Raw genomic sequence first — 27542 nt, 5'->3', positions numbered from 1 at the left:
AAACAATGTGGAGGATAGCAACAGAGTGCAGGAAGACAGACAGATTGGTGAAATGGGCAGACACATTGCAGATGAAATTTAAGGCAGAAGTGTGAAGTGATGCATTTTGGTAGGAAGACTGAGGAGAGGCAATATAAATATAGCAGATGGGAAGGAGACTTGAATGATTATCCGAGTGGAAAGAACCTCAGCCCCCAGCGCCACCCCCCCCCCCACCCAGTCCCATCAATGAGCCAGGCAGGGTGGCCAATCATCAATAGTGCCCTGAAGACCTGTCTGGCTTACTTATTAGATAATTGAGCCTGCACAAAGGATCGAGTTGGTTCTAATCTCCAGGAGTGCCATCTCAAGGAGACCCCATGGCAATCCTCCTCCCTCAAGGAGAATAGTCACTACTGAGTCATTGGACATCTGACAAGCACAGTTTGAGCTTTTGCAGGAACTTCTCCTGAACAGAATAGCAGAATAGTGAACACCAGGACTGAGCACAGCATGGGCACATACTGACACATGGGCACATACCCCATTGAACGTGGTCTGACCAGTTGCAGATGGAGTTTCAGCAGCAATCACTTGCCAATACAACCAAATCAAGGTAGGCATTGAACCTTGAATATATGAAATGCATGTTCATGTACCTGGGTTCCAGAAACATCTCCCATCAGCTGTCATCCCACACCTCAATTTCCTCATCGGCTACTTGACAGACATCTGCACGACAGCTTGCAACATGCCGGCCAGGTATGGGATCCAGCATCTAACTTTGCAGCAGCTCTTGATTGCTCAGAAGAGGTTTCAAGCACCATTCCTATGGAATGTACATGGATCTCAGAAACCTAAGGCCCAGGCCTTGAGAACTGCACCGTTTCCCAGACAAGGTTAGCTGAACATATCCCATCTTCCAGGGCAAGTAGGTCCAGGTCAATGTTCAGACCCACACTGAGGGCTCAGTTTGTGACTGGGTCCTTCAACTACTTGGTAACCATGACGGTCACTGATTATTCCACATATCCTAACGAGTAAGGTCTCAAATCCATACCTGGGGTGGGGCCAATCTCAGGCTTCTCACCAAAACAGTTAGTATTCCAGATAGCAGAAGAGAGACCAGACTTTTGAGAGAAGTCCTTACACTTCACAGCATGTACATCCATTGTGAGTGGGCCCATGGAGAAAGCAGAAGGAAACTATCTTTGAAGAGGTACCAACTACCTTGCTAAATTAATGAGTTTATATGTAGCTTGGTGTACACTGTCTCAATGCACTGGAATTATTACATGGTTCACATTTTACCATGCAAACACAGAAACGACCTACTTATACAAACATACAAAATCTTTTAAGAGTCAACTTTTGGGCCAGGGGCAGGTGAAATTGTGCTCTTTATCAAAAGCACTGGAGAACGTCAAAATGCAAGTTATTACTGAATAAAAGCCATTTAATTAACCATAATTTCTTATTGACAATTTCACGACTAGGATGTTGCTATAATGAAGTTCTCTGCCCCCACCAATAGCTGTACTAACACTGCTAACTGTCGACAGTTATGTAACAAGGGTTTAATGATGGCGGTATAGCAAGATCCAATTGTTCTACGTGTTTATCAATGGAAGCAAGACATTAGACAGAAATATGGGGGTATTACGAGAGTAACCTACTCAAACCAGTGTTAGGGTAGTACAGGGGTCAGGGCACTGATCATGCTGTATATTTACTGATCATTTGAATTCCATTGGCGGCCGTGCTTTCAGCCACCTAAGCCCTAAACTCTGGAATCCCCTCTTTAAACCTCTCCCCCTCTCTCTCCTCCTTTAAGATGCTCCTTAAAACCTACCTCTTTGACCAAGATTTTGGTCACCTGTGATTATATCTCTTTGTGGCTCAGTGTTACATTTTGTCTGAGACGCCTTGGGATGCTTTATTACATTAAAGGCGCTATATAAATGCAAGTTGTTGTTGATTCAACAATCCCCCATCATAAGGAAGCCGTTTGTTGAAGTCCACATCTGGACTTCTCTATACAAGCCAGACATGTGACTTATTTCCTGGAGTGAGAGGAATGTTTTTTGGCGCTGAGCAGGAAACCTCACAGTGACCAAAATGGAGGTCTGCACAATAAACAGAATGTGTTTAATTAAGAAGAAATTACTGATCGAGAAACTTTACTCCTGCAGTTCAGATGAACAGGTTAAAATGGTTCACAAAAGTCATTACATTAGTTCTAGTCTAATGGGTGATCAAACAAGAAGAGAGTGTTAACAATCCAGACACACCTCTCTGTAACCGAACACAAAAGGGCAATTGAAAATACTGCAAGAGTTCAGAGTCCTTCCTTTGTACATCACAGAGGAGACAGTCAAAATGTCCGATTTTAGGCCAACACAAACATTTACAATTCGTCAGTATAAAAATTCTCATCCTATCATTGATGTCTACAACTTTGCACTGCTTCACTTAAAAAAAAGACACACTGGGAAAAACACATCATTGTATAAGCAGGTACCCCAAGTGAAAGTGAGATTATTATGGTATATTCAGATCTACGTTAAGATTCATTAGGGATTAGGTCCTCCCGTGATCGATCAGTCCAGTTTCTAAGTCCTTATTGTGTTACGGGAGTGACGTCACCATCTGAAGCAGAACAAAACACAGCTCTGTTTTCTCCCGCGTACTTCACTCTGGGGGTGGCTGCTCCTGTATCTCTTTCTTCACTGCAGAACAAGAAGAAAAAAATTAAAAATCATAAAAGAAAAAGCCCAGCAAAACAAATATTCTAATATTTAATCAATTGGTAACAATGAATGTAATAAATCCTATGTGAGCACATGATAAAAGTTTACTGCTGTCACCCAATGTAATATTTGACAACTGCATTTAAAACATTTCCCTGAATTTGCCAGTCAACTTTGGGTTAATTTTATTAAATATATAATGGTCTTATTTAGTAACACAACAATGAATCTCCCTGAACTAAAGTCCTAATTTAACACATCAGTAAATCGAGTTGGGAGTTGGGTGGGGGGGTGGGGGGAGAAAGCCATGAGTTACGTCCAGAAGTAACTGCGAGCACCCCTGTCTCTGCTGTACATCCACCGAGCCTCGGCATCACTTGTTTACAAAAACAGGATCTATTGGTAAGAGTTGCTGTTCAAGCACTTGAAAAGGGTAAAGACTTACCTGAAGGGTTCCCATTTAAGAACAGGGGATAATCAAATTTTATTACTAAAAAAAAAGTCCAGTCTTGGTGGTTCCTGCACAACACTGTGTATAAAGTGAGATCGGAACAGTGGATGAAAAAAATTCCATGCCAGTCAGCTGAAACTGAAATGGGAGGAAAGCTTTAGGTTATACCAAAATTATTTAAAGATGACGCTGAAGGCCTTTGGAATTCAATTGTTAAGGGCAGTTAATTGATAGCTTTCTCTTGCAGCTGGTTATGTCCTTGCCTATATCAAATAATGAGAAGAATCCATTTTCTAGCCTGGCCACTACCCGAAACATCGGGACCGTGCAGGGGGAGATTCTAATCATCGGGACCGTGCAGGGGGAGATTCTAATCATCGGGACCGTGCAGGGGGAGATTCTAATCACCGGGACCGTGCAGGGGGAGATTCTAATCATCGGGACCGTGCAGGGGGAGATTCTAATCACCGGGACCGTGCAGGGGGAGATTCTAATCACCGGGACCGTGCAGGGGGAGATTCTAATCACCGGGACCGTGCAGGGGGAGATTCTAATCATCGGGACCGTGCAGGGGGAGATTCTAATCACCGGGACCGTGCAGGGGGAGATTCTAATCACCGGGACCGTGCAGGGGGAGATTCTAATCATCGGGACCGTGCAGGGGGAGATTCTAATCATCGGGACCGTGCAGGGGGAGATTCTAATCATCGGGACCGTGCAGGGGGAGATTCTAATCATCGGGACCGTGCAGGGGGAGATTCTAATCATCGGGACCGTGCAGGGGGAGATTCTAATCATCGGGACCGTGCAGGGGGAGATTCTAATCATCGGGACCGTGCAGGGGGAGATTCTAATCATCGGGACCGTGCAGGGGGAGATTCTAATCATCGGGACCGTGCAGGGGGAGATTCTAATCAAACACCTACAGACCCCCCGATCTTTGGATAGATAGCCTGGAAGGGGAGGAATGCCTTGAATCAGTTGCCTCGTGCTGCATGAACTCAGGCTGGGATGTGCAGAAGTGACGTGTTGTGCGTGAACCAACCAGTGTGTGGATTGCATGATGAAGATGCCCACTGAAGAACGGGTCCCAGACGCAGTCAGTCACACTGACAATACCACTACATGAAATTGATAATGTGGCTCAGGAGATTGAGAGCATATATTGTATCATTCCTAATTTAAAACGTTTACTCGAGGCTCTAACCCATGCTCCAAAGAGAAACCGACCTTCTGCATTAAACTTTATGAAACAACCAGACTAGGGTTAAGCACATTGGTACTTAGAGTACAACAGAGTTATTGAAATTAAAATACAGAAAGACACAAAATTAGAAATTTCAAATTCAGGGTGGCCCCCCCAAAACTGAAATTTTAACTGTTATCCATATTGTAGATAACAGTAAGAGTACAGGAGGATCTTTTAAGTCCAGGTAATGACCTTTTGATATATGGAAGTACTTGTGGAGAAATAAGTTTTGAACCTTGTTTACTATACAATGTATAATGATATTTGTAATATTTTTGACGCTATGCTATGTAAAACAAATGGGTAGAGATCTGCATAACAGATAGATTAAGACAGATATTTGATGGGGGACTGAGACTATTTCCACTGCATAGCGGGCTGGTACTCCAGTGCAAATTAGCCTCTCTCAGTGTGCACAGTGTTTAAAGAGGATGCCAAGCTTCACTTATTTCAATGCATTTGCAACTGGTCACTATTAACAGTCAGATCAATATCACAAGTTCCAAAACAGCACGAGTGCCATCTCAGTCACATTCACATTACTTACTTTCATCTCTTGCTTTCATGCGAGCTATGAAGGAGTAGCTTTTATTTCTTCGATAATTCTCATAAGGATCGTCGAGTGGGACCCCCACTCCTTTATACTGGTCCCACTTATCACGGATCTCTCCTCCTTTGATCGGGTCCTGGATACCCTGCTCCTTTGCCCCAAGTCCTCCTGACCCACTCCAGCCTGGAACAGACCAACACAACCCAATGATTTTCCACCAAATACGTAGCCCATGGGTGTCCAAACTGTGGCCTGTGAACACTGGCTATCAGCCTCCAATGCACTGGTGACTTAGGTTTGTACTGCTGTTTATATTTGTTACTCAGCCAGGTTTGCCCATTTGAATTTTGCTGCTTAAATCTCTAAGTTAGCTCGGGGGAGTGGTTTTCGGTCTCTTTAAACATAAACGCGATAAACATATATGCGGAATGGAGGAGCTGGGAATTCCACAAATGGGCCAAACCTGGAATATCAAGGATCTGGCATTGTATGCTATCATAATGATAAAACGTCTATCGATTGGATCAAATTAAGGAGTGGGATGAAGCAATCACAATTCATTAAGGCTTTACTGATAAAATCTAACCTTTATCCCACCAGACACACATTATCACTCGGGAGAACTGGATCAACAAAATTGTGCAGAAGATGTGAAATGTCAAACGAAACAATTGCACACATTTCAGGGAAATGCCTCAGTACAAAAAGCCCAAATTAACAAAATCCTAGAAAAGCCTAAAAATAAAGCAAGTATCTACGGCTGGGCGTCATTTACAGAGCCAAGACTTAAATCAATCGATGGGGCTCTATGGAAACCCATGTCCTATTCCGAAACGGCAAAGACTGTAGCGGTAGTAGATGTCACAATTCGTTACGAGAATAATGATAAATTATTAGAAAAGGCTAGGATTGAGAAACAAGAGAAATATAAAATGCTGGAGCCCGCAATCAGAAAATTGACAGGCGGAGACAATATTAAATTCTTTGGGTTCGTTACAGGTGCAAGAGGAAAATGGTTAGAACAGAATAACACCCTGATGGAATTTCTAAACATCGACCACTACAAGACCTTTGCGAATCAAACGTCAAGATTAACATTGCAATTGACACTAGAAATCCTACAAATCTTGATGGACGCTTAGTTATGAGTGACAAGTAGATTCTAGTGGTCAAAGGCAACACTAATGAACTATCTTAGTTCCCCTGTTATACTTCTTGTTTAATTAAAGTTGTTGTTAGTAGTACAATGTCAATGATTAATGTACTTTACAGTGTTTCTTTGGCAGGTATACATTGTTATTATATTCATTAAAGTAATTAAATGCACAAATGTCGACAATGACGAGTGCTAGGCATATATTGCCACTAGCCTAACGACCAATAGACCCGGTTTGCTCTCTGCGTGGTTGGACTTCAACACATGGTGAAATTTTGAGACTCAGTGATAGGACTTTCCCCTAACAACGCCCCCCACTACTCTTCCCCACCCCCGTACCTGCTGCCTCCCTTTTAGCTGTTGCGTAACCGGATTTGACCGCGTGGACGAGCCACGTAAAGACTCGAAACAGAAACTCATTCAATGGAATCATGTTCCACGAGTGTATCTAAAATAGCCAAAATTAATTTTAAATGGTGTTTCGCATTGCTGTTATAATTTGTGGCCCTTTGGACTGTATTTAATGGCCCACGAAGACAAAAAGTTTAGACACCCCTGGATGTTACCAATGCTGCAGGTCTCATTTATCCATAACAGCGACTTGAAAACATGTAACATTAAAAGCCCCTCAATGAATACAATAATCTACAATGCAAGACCTGTATTTTGCTTAGCCACCCTTCTGGTTTAGAGATAATAATGAGAAACTTTGTGCCCTAAATGGAATTGCTGTGAAAATCATGACTGAAAGCAGAAAGAGTTAACCATACCCATCTTCATTAACAGCTGATGACCTTTGTTTTCCTCCCCCAGTCTCTGATCAGGTGTGAGAGTGACAGGACCACCTCCAAGTCCTGTTGTGGAACTACAAGAGAATAGACATCAATAAATTAATCCCAATGCAGAGGTTACCAGACAGTCCTTGTGTGACGGCTGGATCGACCTGCAAGGACGTTAAAGGCCTTTCGCTCTTGTCAATGGTTTATTACTGGAGTAATCTTACATCTGGGACCCGACATTCCTACGTTCATCAATCTTGGTGAAAAAGCAGACGTTATTAGAGAGTTGCGGAGTTTTGATCCCTCCAGAAAAAGGGTGATCAACGCTAGCAAAAAGTGAGCGAAAATCCCAGAAACTGGTTAACGGTCATTAATGATGAACAAAACAGCATTTCACACCTGCACAATCACATCGAAAGGTGGGTAAATTTGCTCTCTGGCATTAGTGAATTGAACAAAGGTAAAGATTTAAACTATCATCTCGGAAGTAAAGGAACAGTAGAGGGGTTTTCTTTGAGAATGTGTGCGTGTTGGCCAAATGACTAGTATATAGTCATGGACCAGGAGCAATAAAACAACAGCCTGGGAGCACACAGGGCTTGAGGGGCACAAGACTTGTAGCAGATGTACCAAAACTAAATCAGCTACCTGGGCACGATAGGACCACAGGGCCTGAGACCACTCAGGCTCATGGATGCGAGAAGTGTACGACTTGGTCCACAAAGACCTACAGGGACAGTCGACCATCTTTAATGCATTATGATTGGCAGTGAAGCTCAACACTTCCATAATCGATTATGTCACAAAGGTCACTGCAGGAGTCAGCCTTTTTTCTGGACGGCTCCATTAAAGGTGCTACCTAAAACCCTCTGTTGTCATTCATTCCGTTACATACACCTCAGCAAGCGCCAGCAGCAGACCCAACATTGCAGGCAGAGGGTTGCGTGAGGGTCTCGATCTCTCAGTAAGCTCTGAAATTGGGTAGGATTAATTTCTTTTACAAGTACTGCTTGATCTCCCAAGTACTACTGAGACTTCTTCCTGTAACTGTGTCTCTGCTTGTCTAACACTCTCCACTTCTTTCTGTCTCCTATTCTATGGCTGTTTGCCGTTCACTCTCTGTCTCTCTCTGTATGGGTCACACACTTTTGTCATAATTTCTGTTGCCAACTTTTTCTTCCTTTCTCTCTCCCACTGCAAATCTCTCATTCTGTGTTTTCTTGGTTCAGCATGTTATGCACTCGCTGTACTCCTCACAGTTAGACTTTTTCTTTTTGACTCACGCACTTTTGCTTTCTCTCTGTCTCGCTCTTCCCCTCCCTCCCTCCTTTTCCTCATATCTCAGAGACCTGGAGGCAGACTGAAGGCCGACAAAATTATTTCATCTCTCTCCGGGTACAAAGCCATCACTCTCCGTACAGCATCTCAGTAATCTTGAAACTCCTTTCAGAATAGCCTGATCATCACATAAACAATTCAATAATAGACCAAGAGCATTCTGGGCAGCATCTCCCCATCCCACCTCTAACTCCAGCTGGTTGTTCATTTTTTTTTAAAGTTGGCAAATGGGTCAGCAAGAGGCTGGGGAAGAGTATCCTCTGAATACTGGTCCTGATGTCTCCTTTCTCAAACTGCTCCATGGGGGCTTGTAAGGTACATGCCACTAATTCTAGCTTCTCCTTCAAATTTCCAACTCCTTCTAAACTATCCCCCCTGAACAAATCAGCTTCCTCATACAGAGTGAGTTCCTCAACGTCTGAGGGTCCATCACCCACTTTCACAATTTTGGATCATAATCTTGACCTAAAATGAGAAAGTCCCTTTACATTAATAATGCTACAAGGTATGAAGACAGCCTCGGGGTACTGAGCTTCGGCACTGAAAACTCTTCCAGTTTCCATGACAGCCTCCTCTCTCATACAGCCGAGATTCTGAACATTATTTAATAGGGCAGTAAACGGAATAAATTGGGGTTGGGGGTGGGGTGGGGGAAAAAGAGGGCGGGGAAGGGCTCAGAACCAATAGTAAAATGATAGTGTACAGATTTTAAAAAAGAGGATAACAGCAGAGTTAAGATCACAGTGATAATAGATACTCCAGGTGAAGGGAATACTAAAAAAGCAGTTACAGCAGGAGTGACAAAGAAGAAATGTGTTAAGTTAAATGGTGTGAGAAAGACAGCATCAGGGCAGAAGGACAGGTTAGGGTCTCTTGCCCAAATAAGAGTTTTATAGACTAACGCACGGAGTATAAGAAATAAATTGAGTGAATTAAGGCTCAAATACAGCTTGGAGGGTATGACATGGTGGCCATTACTGAGGCATGGCTGCAAGCTGGTCATGATTGGGAGTTAAATATTCCAGGTTATAAGGTCTTAGGGAAACTGGAAGAGGAGGAGGGGTAGCCTTATTGATTAAAGATACTATTACAACATTAGTAAGAGAGGATATAGGTGAGGGAAAGCATCAGCAGAGACTCTATGGTTAGAATTGAGGAATAAGAGGGGGTTAGGGTTAGGGTTGATTTTGCTTAATACAGGACCAGTATATACCCTTAAGGGACAAGAGCTCTACTTACCAAATAAAACAGTCATGGTCGACAAGTGGTGAGAGATAACATAAAACAAAAAGAAAGAGCATATAAAAGTGCAAAGAATAGTGCAGATCGAGGAGACTGGGAGCGATATAAAGAACAGCAAAGGAAGACAAAAAAAAACTAACAGCTGCAAAAAGGAATACGAAAAGAAACTTGCGAGGGATATCAAGATTAACACAAAAAGTTTTTATAATTATATTAGAAGAAAATGGTAATGTGGGCCCTTTAAAAATAGATGAAGATAATATTGAAAATGAAAATAAGGATATGGCAACTTGTTGAATAATTACTTTGTGTCAGTTTTCACAGTAGAGGAAGAGGATAATATATCTGATATTCCTGGGAAACTCAATGAATCAAGGACTGGAATGCACTTGTTAGCATAAGCAAGAAAACAGTATGGGAAAAAATAATGGCGCTGAAAACCGACAAATCCCCAGGGTTTTAAAGGAAGAAATTGCAGATGCTTTAGCCATAATCTTCCAAAGTGCTCTCGATTCAGGAATGGTCCCTTTAGATTGGAAAACTGAAAATGTAACGCCATTATTTAAGAAAGATAAGAGGAAACCAGGAAATTATAGACTTGTTAGTCTAACATCTGTTGTGGGGAAGTTATCGAAATCTATAATTAAGGAAAGGGTGACTGAGGACTTTAAGAGAAATTTGAGCTGATTAGAGAGAGTCAACATGGATTTGTAAAGGGTAGGTCATGTCTAATGAACCTAATTGAATTTTTTGAGGAAGTAACTAAAGTAGCAGACAGGGGAATGTCCATGGATGTAGTTCATATGGACTTCCAGAAGGCATTCGATAAGGTTCCACATGAGACTGTAAGCTAAAATTAGAGCCCATGGAATTGAAGGCAAATTATTGACCTGGTTAGGAGATTGGTTAGACGGTAGAAGACAGAGAGTAGAGATAATGGGAATGTACTCGAATTGGAAGGAAGTGACTAGTGGTGTCCCACAAGGACCTGTGCTGAGGCCTCAACTATTCACTATATTTATTAATGACTTAGCTAACACAACAGAGAGCCTTATATCCAAGTTTGCCAATGACAAAGGTTGGTGGCATAGTAAGTAATGTAGACGGGAGCATAAAATTACAAAGAGACATTGATAGATTAAGTGAGTGGGCAAAATTGTGGCAGATGGATTTCAATGCAGGTAAATGTGAGGTCATCCATTTTGGACCAATCCAGGAAGAGTGGAGGTCCAAAGAGATTTAGGGGTCCATGTACACAGATCACTAAAATGTAGTAGTCAGGTACAAAAAATAATCAAAAAGGCGAATGGAATGTTAGCCTTTATATCTAGAGGGCTAGAATATAAAGGGGAGGAAGTTTTGGTACAGCTATACAAAGCCCTGGTTAGACCACATCTGGAATACTGTGTACAGTTCTGGGTACCTTAGAAAGGATATATTGGCCTTGGAAGGACTGCAGCATGGATTCAGCAGAATGTTACCAAGGCTCCAATGGTTAGATTATGAGGAGAGATAAACTAGGCCTGTATTCCCTGGAACATTGAAGGTTAAGCGGCGATTCAATTAAAACTTTTGGGATTTTGAAAGGAATTGATAGGGTAGATAGAGAGAAACATTTTCCACTGGTGGGAGAGACTAGGACAAGGGGACATAACCTTAAAATCGGTGCCAGGCTATTCAGGAGAGAAGTTAGGAAACACTTCTTCATGCAAAGGGTGATAGAAGTGTGGAACTCTCTCCCAAGAAAAAGTATTTCTGAAGATGTAAGTGCTGGGGACCAGCACCAAAATAATATTTAATTCAAAGTATTCCTTCAATAAAGAAAAATAAATTGTAATTCCAGGGGTGAAATTTTACTGACAAAGTCAGCATGAACACAAAATATCCCCAATCTTTTCACTACAATTATCAGTAGGATGAATTTCAGACCACCTCCTACCCCACTTTGGTGCAGAACGGAATCTTTGAAGGGATACTTTGTACACACCAGTCCTTCTGTACAGTAAACAGAACAACCTGGAGCCAGTTCTACTGGTTAATGCTGGGATACAGTGAGATACCCACTCCCCACTGTCACTTCATTAACACCCTCCCAAATAGATCATCCTCAAATATTTTAACACACAACTTGTTTTCTTTCTTGAGAAGCTGAAACCATGGCTCAAATTTTGACATCACAGGGTACGAGAGGGGGAAAAGTTTAAGGTAATTCATTGTACTTTGCACCTCTGGTTTCTGTATTACACAAAGCACGTGCTTAGAATGGGGAACACTGGAATTTGGATTTAAACCCATCTGTGAACAAGGCCTTCGTAGCTCACTCGCTGTCAATCACCCATGGATTGCTCTGCATATTGAACTGCTCTTCATCGTGTATCCTCTAGCACACAGAGGAATCTTGTAATAGACAACACATGCTATTTACACGCTACTTACGGTGGAGTCTGACTCCTTGACCTCGATACCCGTCTCTTTCCTGGTGAAAAGGATCGTGACCGTGAGCGAGACCTTGAGCCCGATCTGCTGCGAGATGAGCGTGACCCGCTGCGACTGAAAGAAGATAATATTAGGAAGGTTTTATACAGCACTTTAAGTTTTAAAATTTCAACACAGTTCCTGGTGGCGTGCAGCAATGTCTTAATTAAGAAGCTTGTATCATATCCTGGTGGCCATGAGTTTTAGTCCCAGGGTTGCCGGTCCCTCAAATCTGCCAGGAGTGCGCGCCAGGGTAGTTTCACCGTAGAAAAACATGTTCCACTTTGTGTTACGAGCAAGCAGGTCCCCAGTTACTTCAAGGAGGAACAGGCCGGTGCGGCAGCTATGCAATGTTATTGGGCAGAACTTTGTTTTTGGGGTAGAATGTAACATGGAAGAAGAGTTTAGTACAAGATAATTGGTGAACAACAAAAGTAGAAAAGAGTCAATTAGAAAGGAGAAGATACTGAGGCACAAACCCTTAACTAATGTGCTTCTGAGTGCACAAAAAGTCAATCAATACGTTGGGTTTGAATCCATGACGAATGGGTGTCGTTGGGAAAAACCACAGCAAATCTTACATCATAGAGTTAACTTCTTTGCACAACACAAAGCCCGATGGGAGTTGAGTTGTCTCGGATCCTAGACACAGTATGAATGGTGCAGTACAAATTAACGGGCGTTTCACTTCTCATTTCGTGATCAAACAATATTTGGCACTTAAATTCTCGAGATGGGTTTGATCAACAAGGTCAAGTAACAATTAAGTGCAGATGCGGAGAACCTTCGTTAGTTAACGGTTGCAATACAAAGATGATGTGTTTGGCCTGAAGTGGAAATGCTGGCCTTGGTGAAGAGAGCGCTAATTGGTCAGATCATATCTTCTTGCTATTATAATTTAACGTATTTTAAGTTTGTCATAGGCTTTAAAAGTTAGAAGTGAAAAGTGGCGAAAGAAAAAAAAATTAGGACAAGGAAACTGGTAAAAGAGAACACGAGCTACATGTGAACTGAAACAGAGAGAAGAGTTTATATCCTGTCCCCTGGAACGATATAACCACATTCCTTGTGTCTGTGATGCTGGAGAATTTTCTTGCCTAGTCAAGTGCTTACTCTGTGCTTTTCTCCTTTCCAGTTGGTCATTTTATGCTTTTGTCATTCGTATTACACAAAACTTACATTCTATCAAAATATTTCTACCCAATCACATTGCAGCAAGAAAACATTTCTGAGATATAACTCCTCAGCAAGCCGGCCCCTGAAAATATCATTTAGAATATGAGAAAGATTTTTTTTGTTAAAAACAACAGGTCGGTGGGGGGGGAACTCATACTTACCAACATCTTCCACTAACTACACCATGCTACAACCAGCCTGCTAGGCCTCATTTACATTCCTGAGCTCAGGTACATACAGTTGAGGCCTGCTACGTTTGCCTGCATAACAACAGTGACTGCATTTCTAAAGTAACCCATTGGCTGTGAAGTGCTTTGGGACATCCTGAGAATGTGATAAGACGCTACATGGATGCAAATTCTCTCTTATGTTGTCACGTGTGTAGTTTTTCATCGCACAGGGCCTTAACACCCCAAAGGTATCAGAACAGAGAGCAGGCAGGCAGGTTAGAAACTAGTTTCTTTGCTCTTACCTGGAACGCGAAGCAGAATACGATCGAGAACGTGAATGGGATCGAGACCGTGACCTCGATCTGGAATAAGAGCCGGAGGAGCGCGAAGACCTGGAGCTCGAGCCCGAGGAAGAATGCCTGCTCCGTGATCGGCTGCGGGATTTTGAGCGCCCACTGTGGAAAAATGACCCGAGTCACTGTCTGGATTAAAATACATCTTTGTTTTTCTCCATTGTTTCTATCAGATTTCTGAATGTTCTCCGCACAAGTCTCCCACCTGCAACCCCTCCCCCAGCAGGAGAGTGGGGTAGTCTGACTACAATCAACAGTGCTGCAAGTGTGGGTGACTTGCAATTCAATCTCTGCATGTCAGGCATTACTTTTACATTTTTGTATTGGGAACACGATCACCAAATCACACACCATCCTGACTCAGACATATATCGTTGTTCTCTCATCGTCGCTAGGCCAATATCTTGAAATTCCCTAACCTAATATCATCGTAGGAGCGTCTCATCACGTGGACTCCAGTGGTTCAAGGAGAAGGCGCAACACCACCTCCTCAGGGCAACAAGGGATGGGCAATAAAGGCGGCCTCGCCAGTGTCATCCCCATGCTGAGAATAAACTTCCTCTGTGAGACAGAAATCTCTAGTTCTGCACAGTACTCCATCGAGTTGCTAAATTGGGACAACTCTCACATACTGAGGCATACAGAATCCACGACTGGTGAGTCTGGCGCTTAACATAGAGACCCAGCCTCTGCCAGTGGGGATTCTTACCACTCACATACGTGACAAATTTCTGTCTTAATATCTTTATTACACCAAGGGTCTCTCAAAGACATTCACCAGAAGTGCATACACAGAGCTTCCTTAGTACACATACGTGCACTTTACTTTCAAGATTGTAGATTTTATTTTGATGGGAAAATGTCCCAAAATAGGCACATTAACAGCAGCTGGTATTACATCCAAGTGTCCAATGGACAGCTGGCATTCTGAATCAAAGAAGTGATCAAAGATGCCCCAAAACTGGAGAATTCACCAATTTATACACTGGTTGAGGCAGCGAATGGCTGAGGCCCACAGACCAGATATTTCCCAGGTTTCATCTCCAGCCCGTGTGGAGTCGGCCCAATTTCAGATCGATCAGAGGCAAGGACATTATAACTGACCTCAGCACACCGATTAGAAGATGGGAAACAGCCAGGGCTCCCCACTCCTGATTGCTCTCCACTGACCCCTGCTGGAAGTACATGCATGGATATTGGGCGAGGACAGGATCAGGCTTGGTACCAAGTCCCGTGTGATCGAATAGCCTGCTGACAACCACATGAAGAATGTCTAATTGTGAGAGGTACTGGTGGGCACATAGCATGTGTGGAACCATGGTCTCAGCCAAGGAATCTATGTTGTTGGGAGAGCAGGAAGGGAGATGCGAAAAATGATGGATAAAATAAAAAGACCAGAACAGCATGGCTGTTTGGCTACTAGATGTCGCTAGTTCATTTAATAGATAACGTACCCTAGCATAGAATTCCAACACAGAAACAAACTTTGTCCCAACCAGATAGTATTTATCCTGCACACAAGCAGTGGTCCTAATTCCATGTACCCACCCTGTTCCTTTACCCCCTTTCCTTCAACCACTTGCCTAATCTATTCTTAAACGTTGACATGATCTCTGCTTCAATCATTAAATCTGGTAGTGCATTCCACAACCTCACAAACCTCTGTGTAATGCTCTGTTTCAATCTCTTACATTTAAACTTATATCCATGTCCTCTCATTCTAAACACCTCAAACAAAGGAAACAATCTGTTTCCATCTACCCTATCCCATCCGCTCATAGTTTTAAACATCTCTGTAATTTCTGTTCTAATGAAAACTGCCCCAAGTTTACAAACACAGAAGGCACCAGGGTGGAGGATCATGCCTGCACTGACCGTTTCTCCACTTTGGCTCCACTACTGGCCTCTTGGGATTCTGAACGGGCTCCTTGTTTCAAAGTTCCAGGTGTAGCTGTGCTCGGACCCCTGTATGAAGGATGGTTGGGAAAAAAATCAATTACTATTGGATATATTGTCAATTTATCTCACGTACACACAGAGCTAACTTTGGGTAAAGTGAGCTCTATCATTTCATATGTATAAAAGATCTATCTAACTTCAACACAAACTTTTCTCTGCTCCCACAACAGGAACTTATTTTTTTAAAACCATAATTTCCAATATTTCAGAGATTTTGCAGACGAAGGCAACAGTCAGCAGGAACCTTTTAAAGATCAAGCATCGTAAGGAATTAGGATCAGTTTCCTTTTCCCCTTTACAGTAACTCTCTTCCCCATCCCCCCCCACTTCTCCAGTAGTGAGTGTTGTTGACATTATCAGGGTAAGCAGACCAACTAGTTGCTGAAGCCTGAAAATCTGCAGTGGCAGATCAGTACAATCTCAAGATGACAATATTATTGGCTCCCAGGTTAAATGGCTCTCTCTTCTGATGGCAATTCACTTCCTTTGTGCCTACAGGCACAGAAACTCCGCACCTATAGTTTCCCCCAGTAAAGTGACTGGCTACTGTTCAGAAAGTGAATCTTATTGTTTGGAACATCTGAATATTGGAAAGAGAATCTTCTTTAATAATAATAAATTGCTGATCCATTAGTCATAATTTTCAAAAATGCTCTCTCTAGATTCAGGAATTGTGCCTTTGGATTGGAAAATTGCAAATGTCATTCCATTATTTAAGAGAGGGAGGGAAAAACCAGGTAACTACAAACCCATCAGTGTAACATCAGTTGTGGGAAAGTTACTGGAAACTATCAGTGACAGAGAAGCTGAACACTCAGACAAGTATCAGCTGTTCAAAGAGAGTCAGCATGGATTTGTGATGGGTAGGTCATGTCTGACTAATCTAGATGAATTTTTGGAGGAGGTCACTAATGTGGTGGATAGGGGAGTGGCCATGGATGTTGTGTATATGGACTTCCATAAATCTGATACGGTTCCACACAAGAGATTATTAGTAAAAAATGAAAGCGCTCAGAATTGGAGGTAACCTTGTGAGATGGGTTGGTAATTGGTTGGGTGGGAGGTAGACAGGGAGTAGGGATAAAGGGTATGTATGCTGATTGGCAGAATGTGACAAGTGGTGTTCCCAAGGGATCTGTACTGGGGCCTCAGCTTTTCACCATACTTCATCTAAGTCATTGATGAATAAGAGTTGTACATCCAAGTTTGTGGATGACACTAAGTTAGGAGGCACATTAAGTTGTGTAGATGGGAGCAGGAAGTTACAAAAGGGTCAAAGACAGACTGAGTGAGTGGGCAAAACTGTGGTAGATGGAGATCAATGTGGGGAAGTGTGAGGTCATCCACTTTAGATCCAAGAAACACAAATCTGAATATTTTCTTAATGGTGAGAAACTGAAGGATTTGGGTGCCTATTTGCACAAATTACTAAAAGCTAGTGGACAGGTATAAAATGCAATCAAAAAACCTAATGGAATGGCCTTTATCTCAAGGGGGGCTGGAATGCAAAGTGGAGAAAGTTATACTTCAGTTGTACAGAATCTTGCTCAGACCCCATTTGGAGTATTGCATTCAGTTTTGGGCACCAAACCTCAGGAAAGATATACTGGCCTTGGGGAGTACAGAGCAGATTCACCAGAATGATACCAGGGCATAAAGGGTTAAATTACGAGGGCAGGTTGCATAAACTTGGTTTGTATTCCCTTGAGTTTAGAAGATTGAGGGGTGAACTAATTGAGGTATTTGAAAAGTTAAAGGGAATTGATAGGGTAGATACAGAGAAACTATTTCCTCTGGTGGGGGAATCCAGAACAAGGGGGGCACAATCTTAAAATTAGAGCCAGGCCATTCAGGAAGGAAATCAGAAGCACTTTTTCCATACAAAGGATAGTATAAATCTGGAATTCTTCCCCCCCTCACCAACCCCCAAAAAGGTTGTGGAGGCTAAAGGTCAATTGGAGCTTTAAAGACTGAGATTGATAGATGTGTTAGATAAGGGTATCAAAGAATATAAGGCGGGTAAATGGAGTTGAGGTACAGATCAGTCATTATCTGATTGAATGGCAGACCATGCTCGAGAGGCTGAATGACCTATACGTTTTCCTACCCATTAATAACTGACATCATTAGCAGCTGGCATGATGAGACCATCAGAAAAAAATAAATCATGAAATATTAAACAAGTTTGGATTTTGCAATTTCTAATAGGTTTTAATCCAATTTCCAGTCCCATTTCTCTTCCTCCCGAATAAGTACTCACCTGTTCCTCTTGTCTTGACCCTTTTTCCTCCGTGCTCGCATTTTGGCTCGGAAGAATTCATACAGTCCATTCTGTTCCCAGCCTTCACTACACAGGGAAAACAGAATTTAACAAGGTAAAGCAAGTCCAAGCAACTGAACCATTGTCCTGACACTTAATTCAGAAACCAACAGCAGGGGTTTTCTCTTGTTTTCCTTGTACGTAAATGATTCGGACATAGGCAGACTGTGGGGAAGACTGCAGGAGGATGTGCACAGACTAGGGAGTGGGCAGAAATGTGGCAAATGTAGTTTAATGCGGATAAACATGAAGTTGCACGTTTTGGGAAAGAGAATGGAAATATACTCTTGACGATAAAAATAAAATTCTCAGTAGAATGGAGGAACAGAGAGATCTAGGCGCGGCCTGTACATGGGTCATAGCATCTTACAGCACAGAAGGAAGCCATTCGGCCCATTATGCCTGTGCCGGCACTTTGAAAGAACTATCCACTCCAATTAGTTCCACTCCCCTGCTCTTTCCCCATAGCCCTGCAAACTTTTTCTTTTCAAATATTTATCCAATCCCCTGTTGCTGATACACAGATCTTTAGAAGCAGACTGCGGATGACAAAAGTCATAAAAAGGGAAAGAGAGATTCTATGTATTATATAGAGAGGCGCTGAATACAAAAGCAACATGATGAATCTATACAAGGCACTAGCTAGGCTGTACTGTAGTGCTGTGTCGACACTCCATTATAGAAGATATGTTGGAGCCAATAGAGAAGTCACAGCATAGATTTACTAGAATGTAAAGTTGACAGGATAAAGTCATGACGATAGACTTGGAAACTAGGGCTGTGTGCTCTATCGAAGAGGAAGATCTAGTAAAAGTGTTTAAAGTTTTGAACAGCTTGAGGGATAAATAGCGAAAGAATATTTCAACTGGTAATTAGTGTTATGTTAGTAGAGCATGCAACATATTGTCACAAGTGGTTATTAAAGTGGAGTCATTCACACCATTTAAGAGGGAATTATAGATATTTGAAAAGGAAAAACTTTAAAGCATAGGGGAAATGAACCAGGAAAATTAGATTAGAGTACAATGTGGAGCTGGAACTGGCACAAGCACAGTTGGCTCCTTAAAGATACTGGGAATCCTAACTTTTCTTGAGACTGCTACATGGAACATTATTGTTGCAAGTCACACTGTGGAGCATTATAAAATTATAGGTAGAATCTGAATGAGTTCTGTTAATCGCACTGTTCCTATCATTGATCCCAGTGCCTGATCACTGATAGTTGATAGCAAACATTTCTCACCAGGCGCACAGATACAAGACTAAGGACAGTACGTAGTCTTTGCAATACTCCTACCTGTTCCTTGGTCTGTCGTGAGATGGCGGGCTGTAAAATGCCTCAACCGCGGCAAGCAACCTCTCATTAGGTGGCATTGGAGGTGGAAGACGCATATCTTTAGGCTCTAGGGCCTTGTAGTCATAGTCTTCCAGCTGTTTCAGAATAAGGACAAGAAATTCACAATCCAAAGTTAATTGAACATTTACAGTTGGTTTACAGATTGTATTCAGCAGGCTGCTTCTTAGCTTTACCTATGTATGCACAATCATTTTTTTTTAAAATAGAGGGAGTAAACAATCTGACAATGGACCTTGCTACCAAAACGTCAACAAGGCTATTTTAATCCACCTTTTAACACCTGAAGACTTAGAATTATGAATGGTTGTACTATATTAAGTGTGCACTTGACACTCTGGGTTCCGATGATATCAAAAGCAAATGAGAGCGTTCAGTGTGGTTTGTAGATATTATCTGAATCCCGAGATTAAACTACATTTCAGTGCACATTAATATCTGTAACCTCATCACTTGCACCACAGTCCAACTAGTCTGAGTCAGAAGATCGTGGGTTCAAGTTTCACTCCCAAGACTTGAGCACATAATCCAGGCTGACACTTTAGTGCAATACTGAGGGAGTGCTGTACTGTCTGAGGTGTGGCCTTTCGAATGAGACATTAAACCGAGGCCCCATCTGCCCTCTCAGGTGGATGCAAAAGATCCAATGGCACCATTCGAAGAACAGCTGGGGAATTCTCCCTGGTGTCCTGGCCAATATTTATTCCTCAACCAATGCCTAAAATAGATTATCTGGTCATTCATTTTACTGCTGTTTGTGGGAGCTTGCTTTGTGCAAATTGGCTGCCGTATTTCCTACATTACAACAGTGACTACACTTCAAAAGTACTTCATTGCCTGTAAAGCACTTTGGGACGTCCTGAAATCGTGAAATGCAAGTTCTTTCTTTAAAATGACAACGAATAACAGTCATTTACCTGATGGGGGATACAATAAAAGGAACAGGTCTAAAGCAGGACTAAGGAAACTGAAAGTTAGTGTAATAAAAATAATCATCAATTTTCTAAAAATTCATGGTATTAGAGGGCACTTCGATTTGTCTATACGTTACCTCTGGAGTCCCCCAAGGATCTATCCTCGGCCCCCTCCTGTCTTTCATCTACATGCTGCCTCTCTATGACATCATCCAAAGACATGATGTCAACTTCCACACATATGCTGATGGCACCCAGCTCTACCTCACACCAACCTCTCTAGACCCCTCCACTGCCTCTGTGTTGTCAGCCTGTTCGGCTGACATCCAGTCCTGGACGAGCTGCAGTTTCCTTGAATTAAACATTGGGAAGACTAAAGCCAGTGTCTTTGGTCCCCGCCACAAACTCCGTTCTCTCGACACCGATTCCACTCCCCCTCCAGCCAGACTGTTCACAACCTCGGCATACGAAACGACCCTGAGCTAAGCTTCCAACTCATATCCACTCCATTTCAAAGACCGCCTAGTTCCATCTCCGTAACGTTGCCCATTTCCGTCCCTGCCTCAGCCCATGGGCTGCTGAAACCCTCATCCTTGCTTTCATTACCCCCAGACCTGACTCTCCCAATGCTCTCCTAGCCAGCCTCCCATCTTCCACCCTCCATAAACTTGCTCATCCAAAACTGCTGCCTGTACCCTATTCCACACCAAATCCCACTCACCCATCATCACTACATTAGCTCCCGGTCCACCAACACCTCTAATTTAAAATTCTCATCCTCGTGTTTAAATCCCTTCATGGCCTAACCCCGTCCTATCTCTGCAACCTCCTCTATCTCTACAACCCTCCGAGAACTCTGCGTTCCTCCAACTCAGCCTCTTATGCATTCGTCATTCCCTTTACCCCACCATTGGCAGCTGTACCGAGTCCTCTAGGCCCTAAGCTTTGGAATTCACACTCTCAATCTCTCTGCTTCTCCTTGTTTAAGACCCTCTTTGACCAAGCCCTCCTAATAGCTCCTCCTTTGGTTTGGTGTCAATTTTTGTCTGATTATGCTCCTGTGAAGTCCCTTTGGGCTTTTTCCTATGTTGAACGTGCTGTATAAACGTACGTTGTTGTTGATTCTAAAGATTGAGTAGCGATTGGCTCCTTACCTTCACCAGTGGTGCCATTAATCCTGCCGGGAGATCAAAATACGGCACATTGGGCACCAGGCTGGGGTCATCCGGGCTGATCTGTGGTGGAGGAGGACCTTGCCGTCGGATATGCGGAGGCTGTCCGTTAAAACCTGGGGGAGGACCACCAAAATCTGGGTGCTGGGGTCCGCCCCACGGAGGAGGTTCTCCCATTCCTGGTGGAGGCAACCGATGTGGGGGATGGTGAGGGGGGCCCATATCTGGAATATATACATCGTAAAAGTTGTTTCAGTCAAAGTTCTGCACCAGATTGTGCCTGTCCACGTTTTTAATATATTAGTTATTATCCCAGCCTCGTGCATAACAACACAAGTACCACCTGACCTAGAGCTGACATCAAAGCACCATGAAATTTAAGTAGACTTTTGTTGGAGGTTCGATATGTTTAGGTTATAAAGGAACTTCAACATTTTGTAATGTGGATTTTGGATCCAGCTACAGGTTGAAATCACGAAGAATCTGGTTGGCAGATACAAAATATGTGACAGAGATTTCCACAAGAAAGTACTGCAACCATTAGTAGGTCACAATTTTGCATCAAAAAGATAAAATATAACCAGCTTTTTTTGTGGACTATATATAGAAACATAGAAAATAGGAGCAGGAGCAGGAGTAGGCCATTCGGCCCTTCGAGCCTGCTCCATCATTCAATATGATCACGGCTGATCCTCTATCCCAATACCATATTCCCGCTCTCTCCCCATACCCCTTGATGCCTTTTGTGTCTAGAAATCTATCTAGCTCCTTCTTAAGTATATTCAGTAACTTGGCCTCCACAGCCTTCTGTGGTAGAGAATTCCACAGGTTCACCGCCCTCTGAGTGAAGAAATTTCTCATCTCAGTCCTAAATGTCCTACCCCGTATCCTTAGACTGTGACCCCTCGTTCTGGACCCCCCCCCCCGCCAGGGGAAACATCCTCCCTGCATCCAGTCTGTCTAGCCCTGTCAGAATTTTATATGTCTCAATGAGATCCCCTCTCATTCTTCTAAACTCGAGAATACAGGCCGAGTCAACCCAATCTCTCCTCATACGACAGTCCTGCCATCCCAGGAATCAGTCTGGTGAACCTTCGCTGCACTCCCTCTATGGCAAGTATATCCTTTCTTGGGTAAGGAGACCAAAACTGCATGCAATACTCCAGGTGTGGTCTCACCAAGGCCCTGTTTAACTGCAGAAAGATATCCTTGCTCCTGTACTCAAATCCTCTTGCAATGAAGGCCAACATACCATTTACCTTCCTAATTGCTTGCTGCACCTGCATGTTTGCTTTCAGTGACTGGTGTACAAAGACACTCAGATCCCTTTGTACATCAACATTTCCCAATCTATCACCATTTAAATAACACTCTGCTTTTGTGTTTTTCCTTCCAAAGTGGATAACTTCACATTTATCCACATTATACTGCATCTGCCATGTATTTGCCTACTCACTCAACTTGTCTAAATTGCCTTGAAGCCTCTTTGCATCCTCCTCACAACTCACGATCCCACCTAGTTTTGTGTTGTTGTGCAGTTCACAAGACAATTATGGATGAAGAAGGCCATTGTGCGCATCTTAATTCATCCAGAATGACCCTACATTCCCCCCATTACAGCACCCGACTTTTTCCTCTCCCTCCTTCAAGTACAAATCCCCCCTCAATCAGGACTGCGATTGCTCCAATCGAGGATACCATCAACAGGCACAGCAGGAGGCTCATTTTACAGGTTTGCCACAGGGCTCCTTCCCCAGGTCAGTAACCCACCAAAGAAACTGGAATGCAGACATCAGTTGAGACAAGGTTCTGAACTAGAATCTCTTCCACTGCTGTCGCACCATAGCTACCAAGTGTTAGCCGTGGCTCAGTGGGTAGCACTCTCGCCTGAGTCAGAAGTTGTGGGTTCAAGTCCCACTCCTGAGGCCTGAGCACAAAATCTAGGCTGAAACTACAAAGCAGTACTGAGGGAATGCTGCACTGTCATCTTTCGTGTGAGACGCTGAACAGAGTCTGATTCTGCCCTCTCAGGTGGACGTAAAAGATCCCTTGGCACTATTTCAAAGAAGAGCAGGGGAGTTCGTCTCGGTGTTCTGGTCAATATTTATCCCTCAATCAACACCAGATTATTTGGTCAGTATCACATTGCTGCTTGTGGGACCTTGCTGTGCACAAGTTGGTTGCCACGTTTCTTGCATTACTACATTGACTACACATTAAAAATACTTCATTGGTGGTAAAGCGCTTTGGTACTCCGAGGTTGTGAAAGGCACTGTACAAGTCTTTCTTTCTCTACAGAGTCAGCATTTGAAAAATAAACAAATATCTTCATAGTACAGAAAATAAGTATTTGAAATCAGCTTAAAGTCGCAGTGATGCAAAGAGATGAAAACCATAACAAAACTACACAACGTTACCACCGAACAGGCCGCTGGAGATTGTTTACCTGGCGGAAAGTCTCCTTGTTGATAGTCAAAATGGTGAGGAGGATACGGGGGGCGATCAAAGTGGTGCCGGGGAGGGAAATCGTCCTGCATGAACCGCGGTGGAATGCGGTTGAAGTTGTGGGGGTGCGGCGGCTGATTAAACGGTGGGTGTTGCTGGTGTGGTGGAAAGGGGGGCTGCTGGCGGAAGTGGGGGGGCCGTTGCATTCTGAACAGCGGGTCTCTCTGGCCCCCCCAGGGCGGCTCGTGCTGGTTATTCCACGGGGGATCAAACTGGTTGTTCCAGGACGGCTCGTGCTGGTTGTTCCACGGAGCGTCTCGCTGGTTGTTCCAATTTTGATCCCGCTGGTCATTCCACATCCCTTCGTGGTTGTTGTTCCAGGGCTGGCAGTGAGGTGGTCCTTGGTGCGGAGCATTAAACGCCTGGTCAAACTAGCAGTGGCAAAAAAAATTGAGAAAGATGTGCTCAGATCGCGTGAATCATTATTTAACCTGCTTGTCGACTGAACATATCACCAGCATGGTTTAAACTGCAGTTATCTGTTCTGGCCGGCATCGGTTTTTTTAGCAGCTGTGTGCAGGTGAGACTCGAGCTGGAGTAAGTGACACCACGGCAATGACAAAGTCCAACTCGGGTGACCTCATCAATGAGAAGGGCTGCCCACAATCACCCCGATTTTATGGAATGCCCGATTTACACCTCGCCTGATTTTACGCTCTTGCTCGTGTCCGCTCCCAGACTGACCCAACCAGAGAACAAAAGCATAAATCAGGGCAGCAATGGGTGTCTGCAACACACCAATAAATGTACGAATATCTCCCCTTTGTAGCATTTAAGATTAAGGGGCAATTAATTGGACTAAACTTCACCTTTAAAGCGGTGCTTTCTGCTGTTTTTTCTGTATACACCCATCAATCTGCTATTAACACATAGTAATACACAAAAATCATAGTTGCCTTAAAGGATTGCTGGTGTACAGGGCACTGTGCCACAGCATGGTACAATACATGTCTATGCTTGCTATCCTTCATGCCATGGGTTCCTAGTTTTGGTTGAACAGCCAAGGCCACCCCTCCACCACACTTAATAAATAACCAACCGTTTGCATGAGAAAGGACAAATTACAGTTTATAAAACCCATCTTCCTGCAATATTGTAAAAGAGACACCTAGAGCCTTGCAGAATACAACCCCAGGAATTAAATGCACATGTTCACACATTAGAAAAGTTTCAACTTGAACCACAGAGATATTTACTGTTAAAGGGATATCACCATCTTGCAAACCATTTACCAACAACTTGCATTTATATAGAGCCTTTAATATAGTAAAACGTCCCAAGGCGCTTCACAGGAGTGTTAACAAAATTTGACACCGAGCCACATAAGGAGATATTATAGAATCACAGAAAGGTTACAGCACGGAAGGAGGCCATTCGGCCCATCGAGTCCGCGCCGGCTCTATGCAAGAGCAATCCAGCTAGTTCCACTCCCCCACCCTTCCCCCATAGCCCTGCAAATGTTTTCCTTTCAAGTACTTATCCAGTTCCCTTTTGAAGGCCATGATTGAATCTGCCTCCACCACCCCCTCAGGCAGCGCATTCCAGATCCTAACCACACGCTGTGTAAAAATGTTTTTCCTCATGTAACCTTCGGTTCTTTTGCCAATCACCTTAAATCTATGTCCTCTGGTCCTTGACCCTTCCGCCAATGGGAACAGTTTCTCTCTATCTACTCTGTCTCGACCCTTCATGATTTTGAATACCTCTATCAAATCTCCTCTCAACCTTCTCTGTTCCAAGGAGAACAACCCCAGCTTCTCCATTCTATCCACGTAACTAAAGCCCATCATCCCTGGAATCATTCTAGTAAATCTCTTCTGCAACCTCTCTAAGGCCTTCACATCTTTCCTCAAGTGCGGTGCCCAGAACTGGACACAATACTCCAGTTGTGGCCGAACCAGTGTTTTATAAAAGGTTCATCATGACTTCCATACTTTTGTACTCTATGCCTCTATTTATAAAGACCAGGATCCCGCTTCCTTTTTTAACCACTTTCTCAACCTGCCCTGGCCACTTCAACGATTTGTGCATATATACCCCCAGTTTTCTCTGTTCCTGTACCGCTTTTAGAGTTATGCCCTCTAGTTTATATTGCCTCGCCTTGTTCTTCCTCAGTTAATCAGAGAGAGCCAGCATGCATTTGTGAAAGTTAGGTCGTGCCTGACAAACCTGATTGAATTTTTTGAAGAGGTGACAAAAGTAGTGGACAGGGGAATATCAATGGATGTTATTTATGTGGACTTCCAGAAGGCATTTGATAAAGTCCCACATAAGAGACTGTTAGCTAAGATAGAAGCCCATGGAATCAAGGGAAAAGTACGGACTTGGTTAGGAAGTTGGCTGAGCGAAAGGCGACAGAGAGTAGGGATAATGGGTAAGTACTCACATTGGCAGGATGTGACTGGTGGAGTCCCGCAGGGATCGGTCTTGGGGCCTCAATTATTCACAATATTTATTAACGACTTAGATGAAGCCATAGAAAGTCTCATATCTAAGTTTGCCGATGACACAAAGATTGGTGGCAGTGTAAGCAGTGTAGATGAAAACATAAAATTACAAAGGGATATTGATAGATTAGGTGAATGGGCAAAAATGTGGCAAATGGAATTCAATGTAGACAAATGTGAGGTCATCCACTTTGGATCAAAAAAGGATAGAACAGGGTACTTTCTAAATGGTAAAAAGTTAAAAACAGTGGATGTCCAAAGGGACTTAGGGGTTCAGGTACAGAGATCATTGAAGTGTCATGAACAAGTGCAGAAAATAATCAATAAGGCTAATGGAATGCTGGCCTTTATATCTAGAGGACTAGAGTACAAGGGGCAGAAGTTATGCTGCAGCTATACAAACCCCTGGTTAGACCGCACCTGGAGTACTGTGAGCAGTTCTGGGCACCGCACCTTCGGAAGGACATATTGGCCTTGGAGGGAGTGCAGCGTAGGTTTACTAGAATGATACCCGGACTTCAAGGGTTAAGTTACGAGGAGAGATTACACAAATTGGGGTTATATTCTCTAGAGTTTAGAAGGTTAAGGGATGATCTGATGGAAGTTTATAAGATATTAAGGGGAACAGATAGGGTGGATAGAGAGAAACTATTTCCGCTGGTTGGGGATTCTAGGAGTGGGAGCAGTCTAAAAATTAGAGCCAGACCTTTCAGGAGTGAGATTAGAAAACATTTCTACACACAAAGAGTGGTAGAAGTTTGGAACTCTCTTCCGCAAACGGCAATTGATGCTAGCTCAATTGCTAAATTTAAATCTGAGATAGATAGCTTTTTGGCAACCAAAGGTATTAAGGGATATGGGCCAAAGGCAGGTATATGGAGTTAGATCACAGATCAGCCATGATCTTATCAAATGGCGGAGTAGGCACGAGGGGCTGAATGGCCTACTCCTGTTCCTATGTTCCTAGAATATTATTAGGACAGGTGACCAAAAGCTTGGTCAAAGAGGTAGGTTTAAGGAGCGTCTTAAAGGAGGCGAGAGGTGTACAGAGGTTTAGAGAGGGAATTCCAAAGCTTAGGGCCTAGGCAGCTGAATGCACGGCTGCCAACGGTGGAGCGATTAAAATTGGGGATGCACAAGAGGCAAGAATTGGAGGAGTGCAGCGATCTCGGAGGGTTGTAGGGCTGGAAGAGGTGAGAGGGG

At 43.3% G+C, this 27542-nt stretch overlaps 1 protein-coding gene across 2 annotated transcripts in view; it reads right to left on the bottom strand.

Moving 5' to 3' along the window:
- Positions 1-2100: 2100 nt before the first annotated feature.
- cherp (calcium homeostasis endoplasmic reticulum protein) overlaps positions 2101-27542 on the bottom strand; it is an 88070-nt gene continuing 62628 nt past the window's right edge. The window contains exons 10-19 of one of the 2 annotated variants that reach the window (XM_067968021.1): positions 23834-24263; positions 21370-21611; positions 19245-19378; positions 17888-17974; positions 15544-15633; positions 13618-13770; positions 11931-12044; positions 6906-7000; positions 4977-5162; positions 2101-2708 (exon numbers count right to left, since the gene is read on the bottom strand). In XM_067968021.1, the coding sequence (XP_067824122.1) occupies positions 2671-2708; positions 4977-5162; positions 6906-7000; positions 11931-12044; positions 13618-13770; positions 15544-15633; positions 17888-17974; positions 19245-19378; positions 21370-21611; positions 23834-24263 (1569 nt within the window). In that variant the 3' untranslated portion in view covers positions 2101-2670. Of the gene's footprint in view, positions 2709-4968; positions 5163-6905; positions 7001-11930; positions 12045-13617; positions 13771-15543; positions 15634-17887; positions 17975-19244; positions 19379-21369; positions 21612-23833; positions 24264-27542 lie in introns of those variants that run through there. The other variant, XM_067968022.1, reaches the window with a different exon arrangement.

Source organism: Heptranchias perlo, chromosome 29 (assembly GCF_035084215.1).
Source record: "Heptranchias perlo isolate sHepPer1 chromosome 29, sHepPer1.hap1, whole genome shotgun sequence".
Taxonomy (NCBI): Eukaryota; Metazoa; Chordata; class Chondrichthyes; order Hexanchiformes; family Hexanchidae; genus Heptranchias; species Heptranchias perlo.
This window is presented reverse-complemented; position numbering and strand designations above follow the sequence as displayed.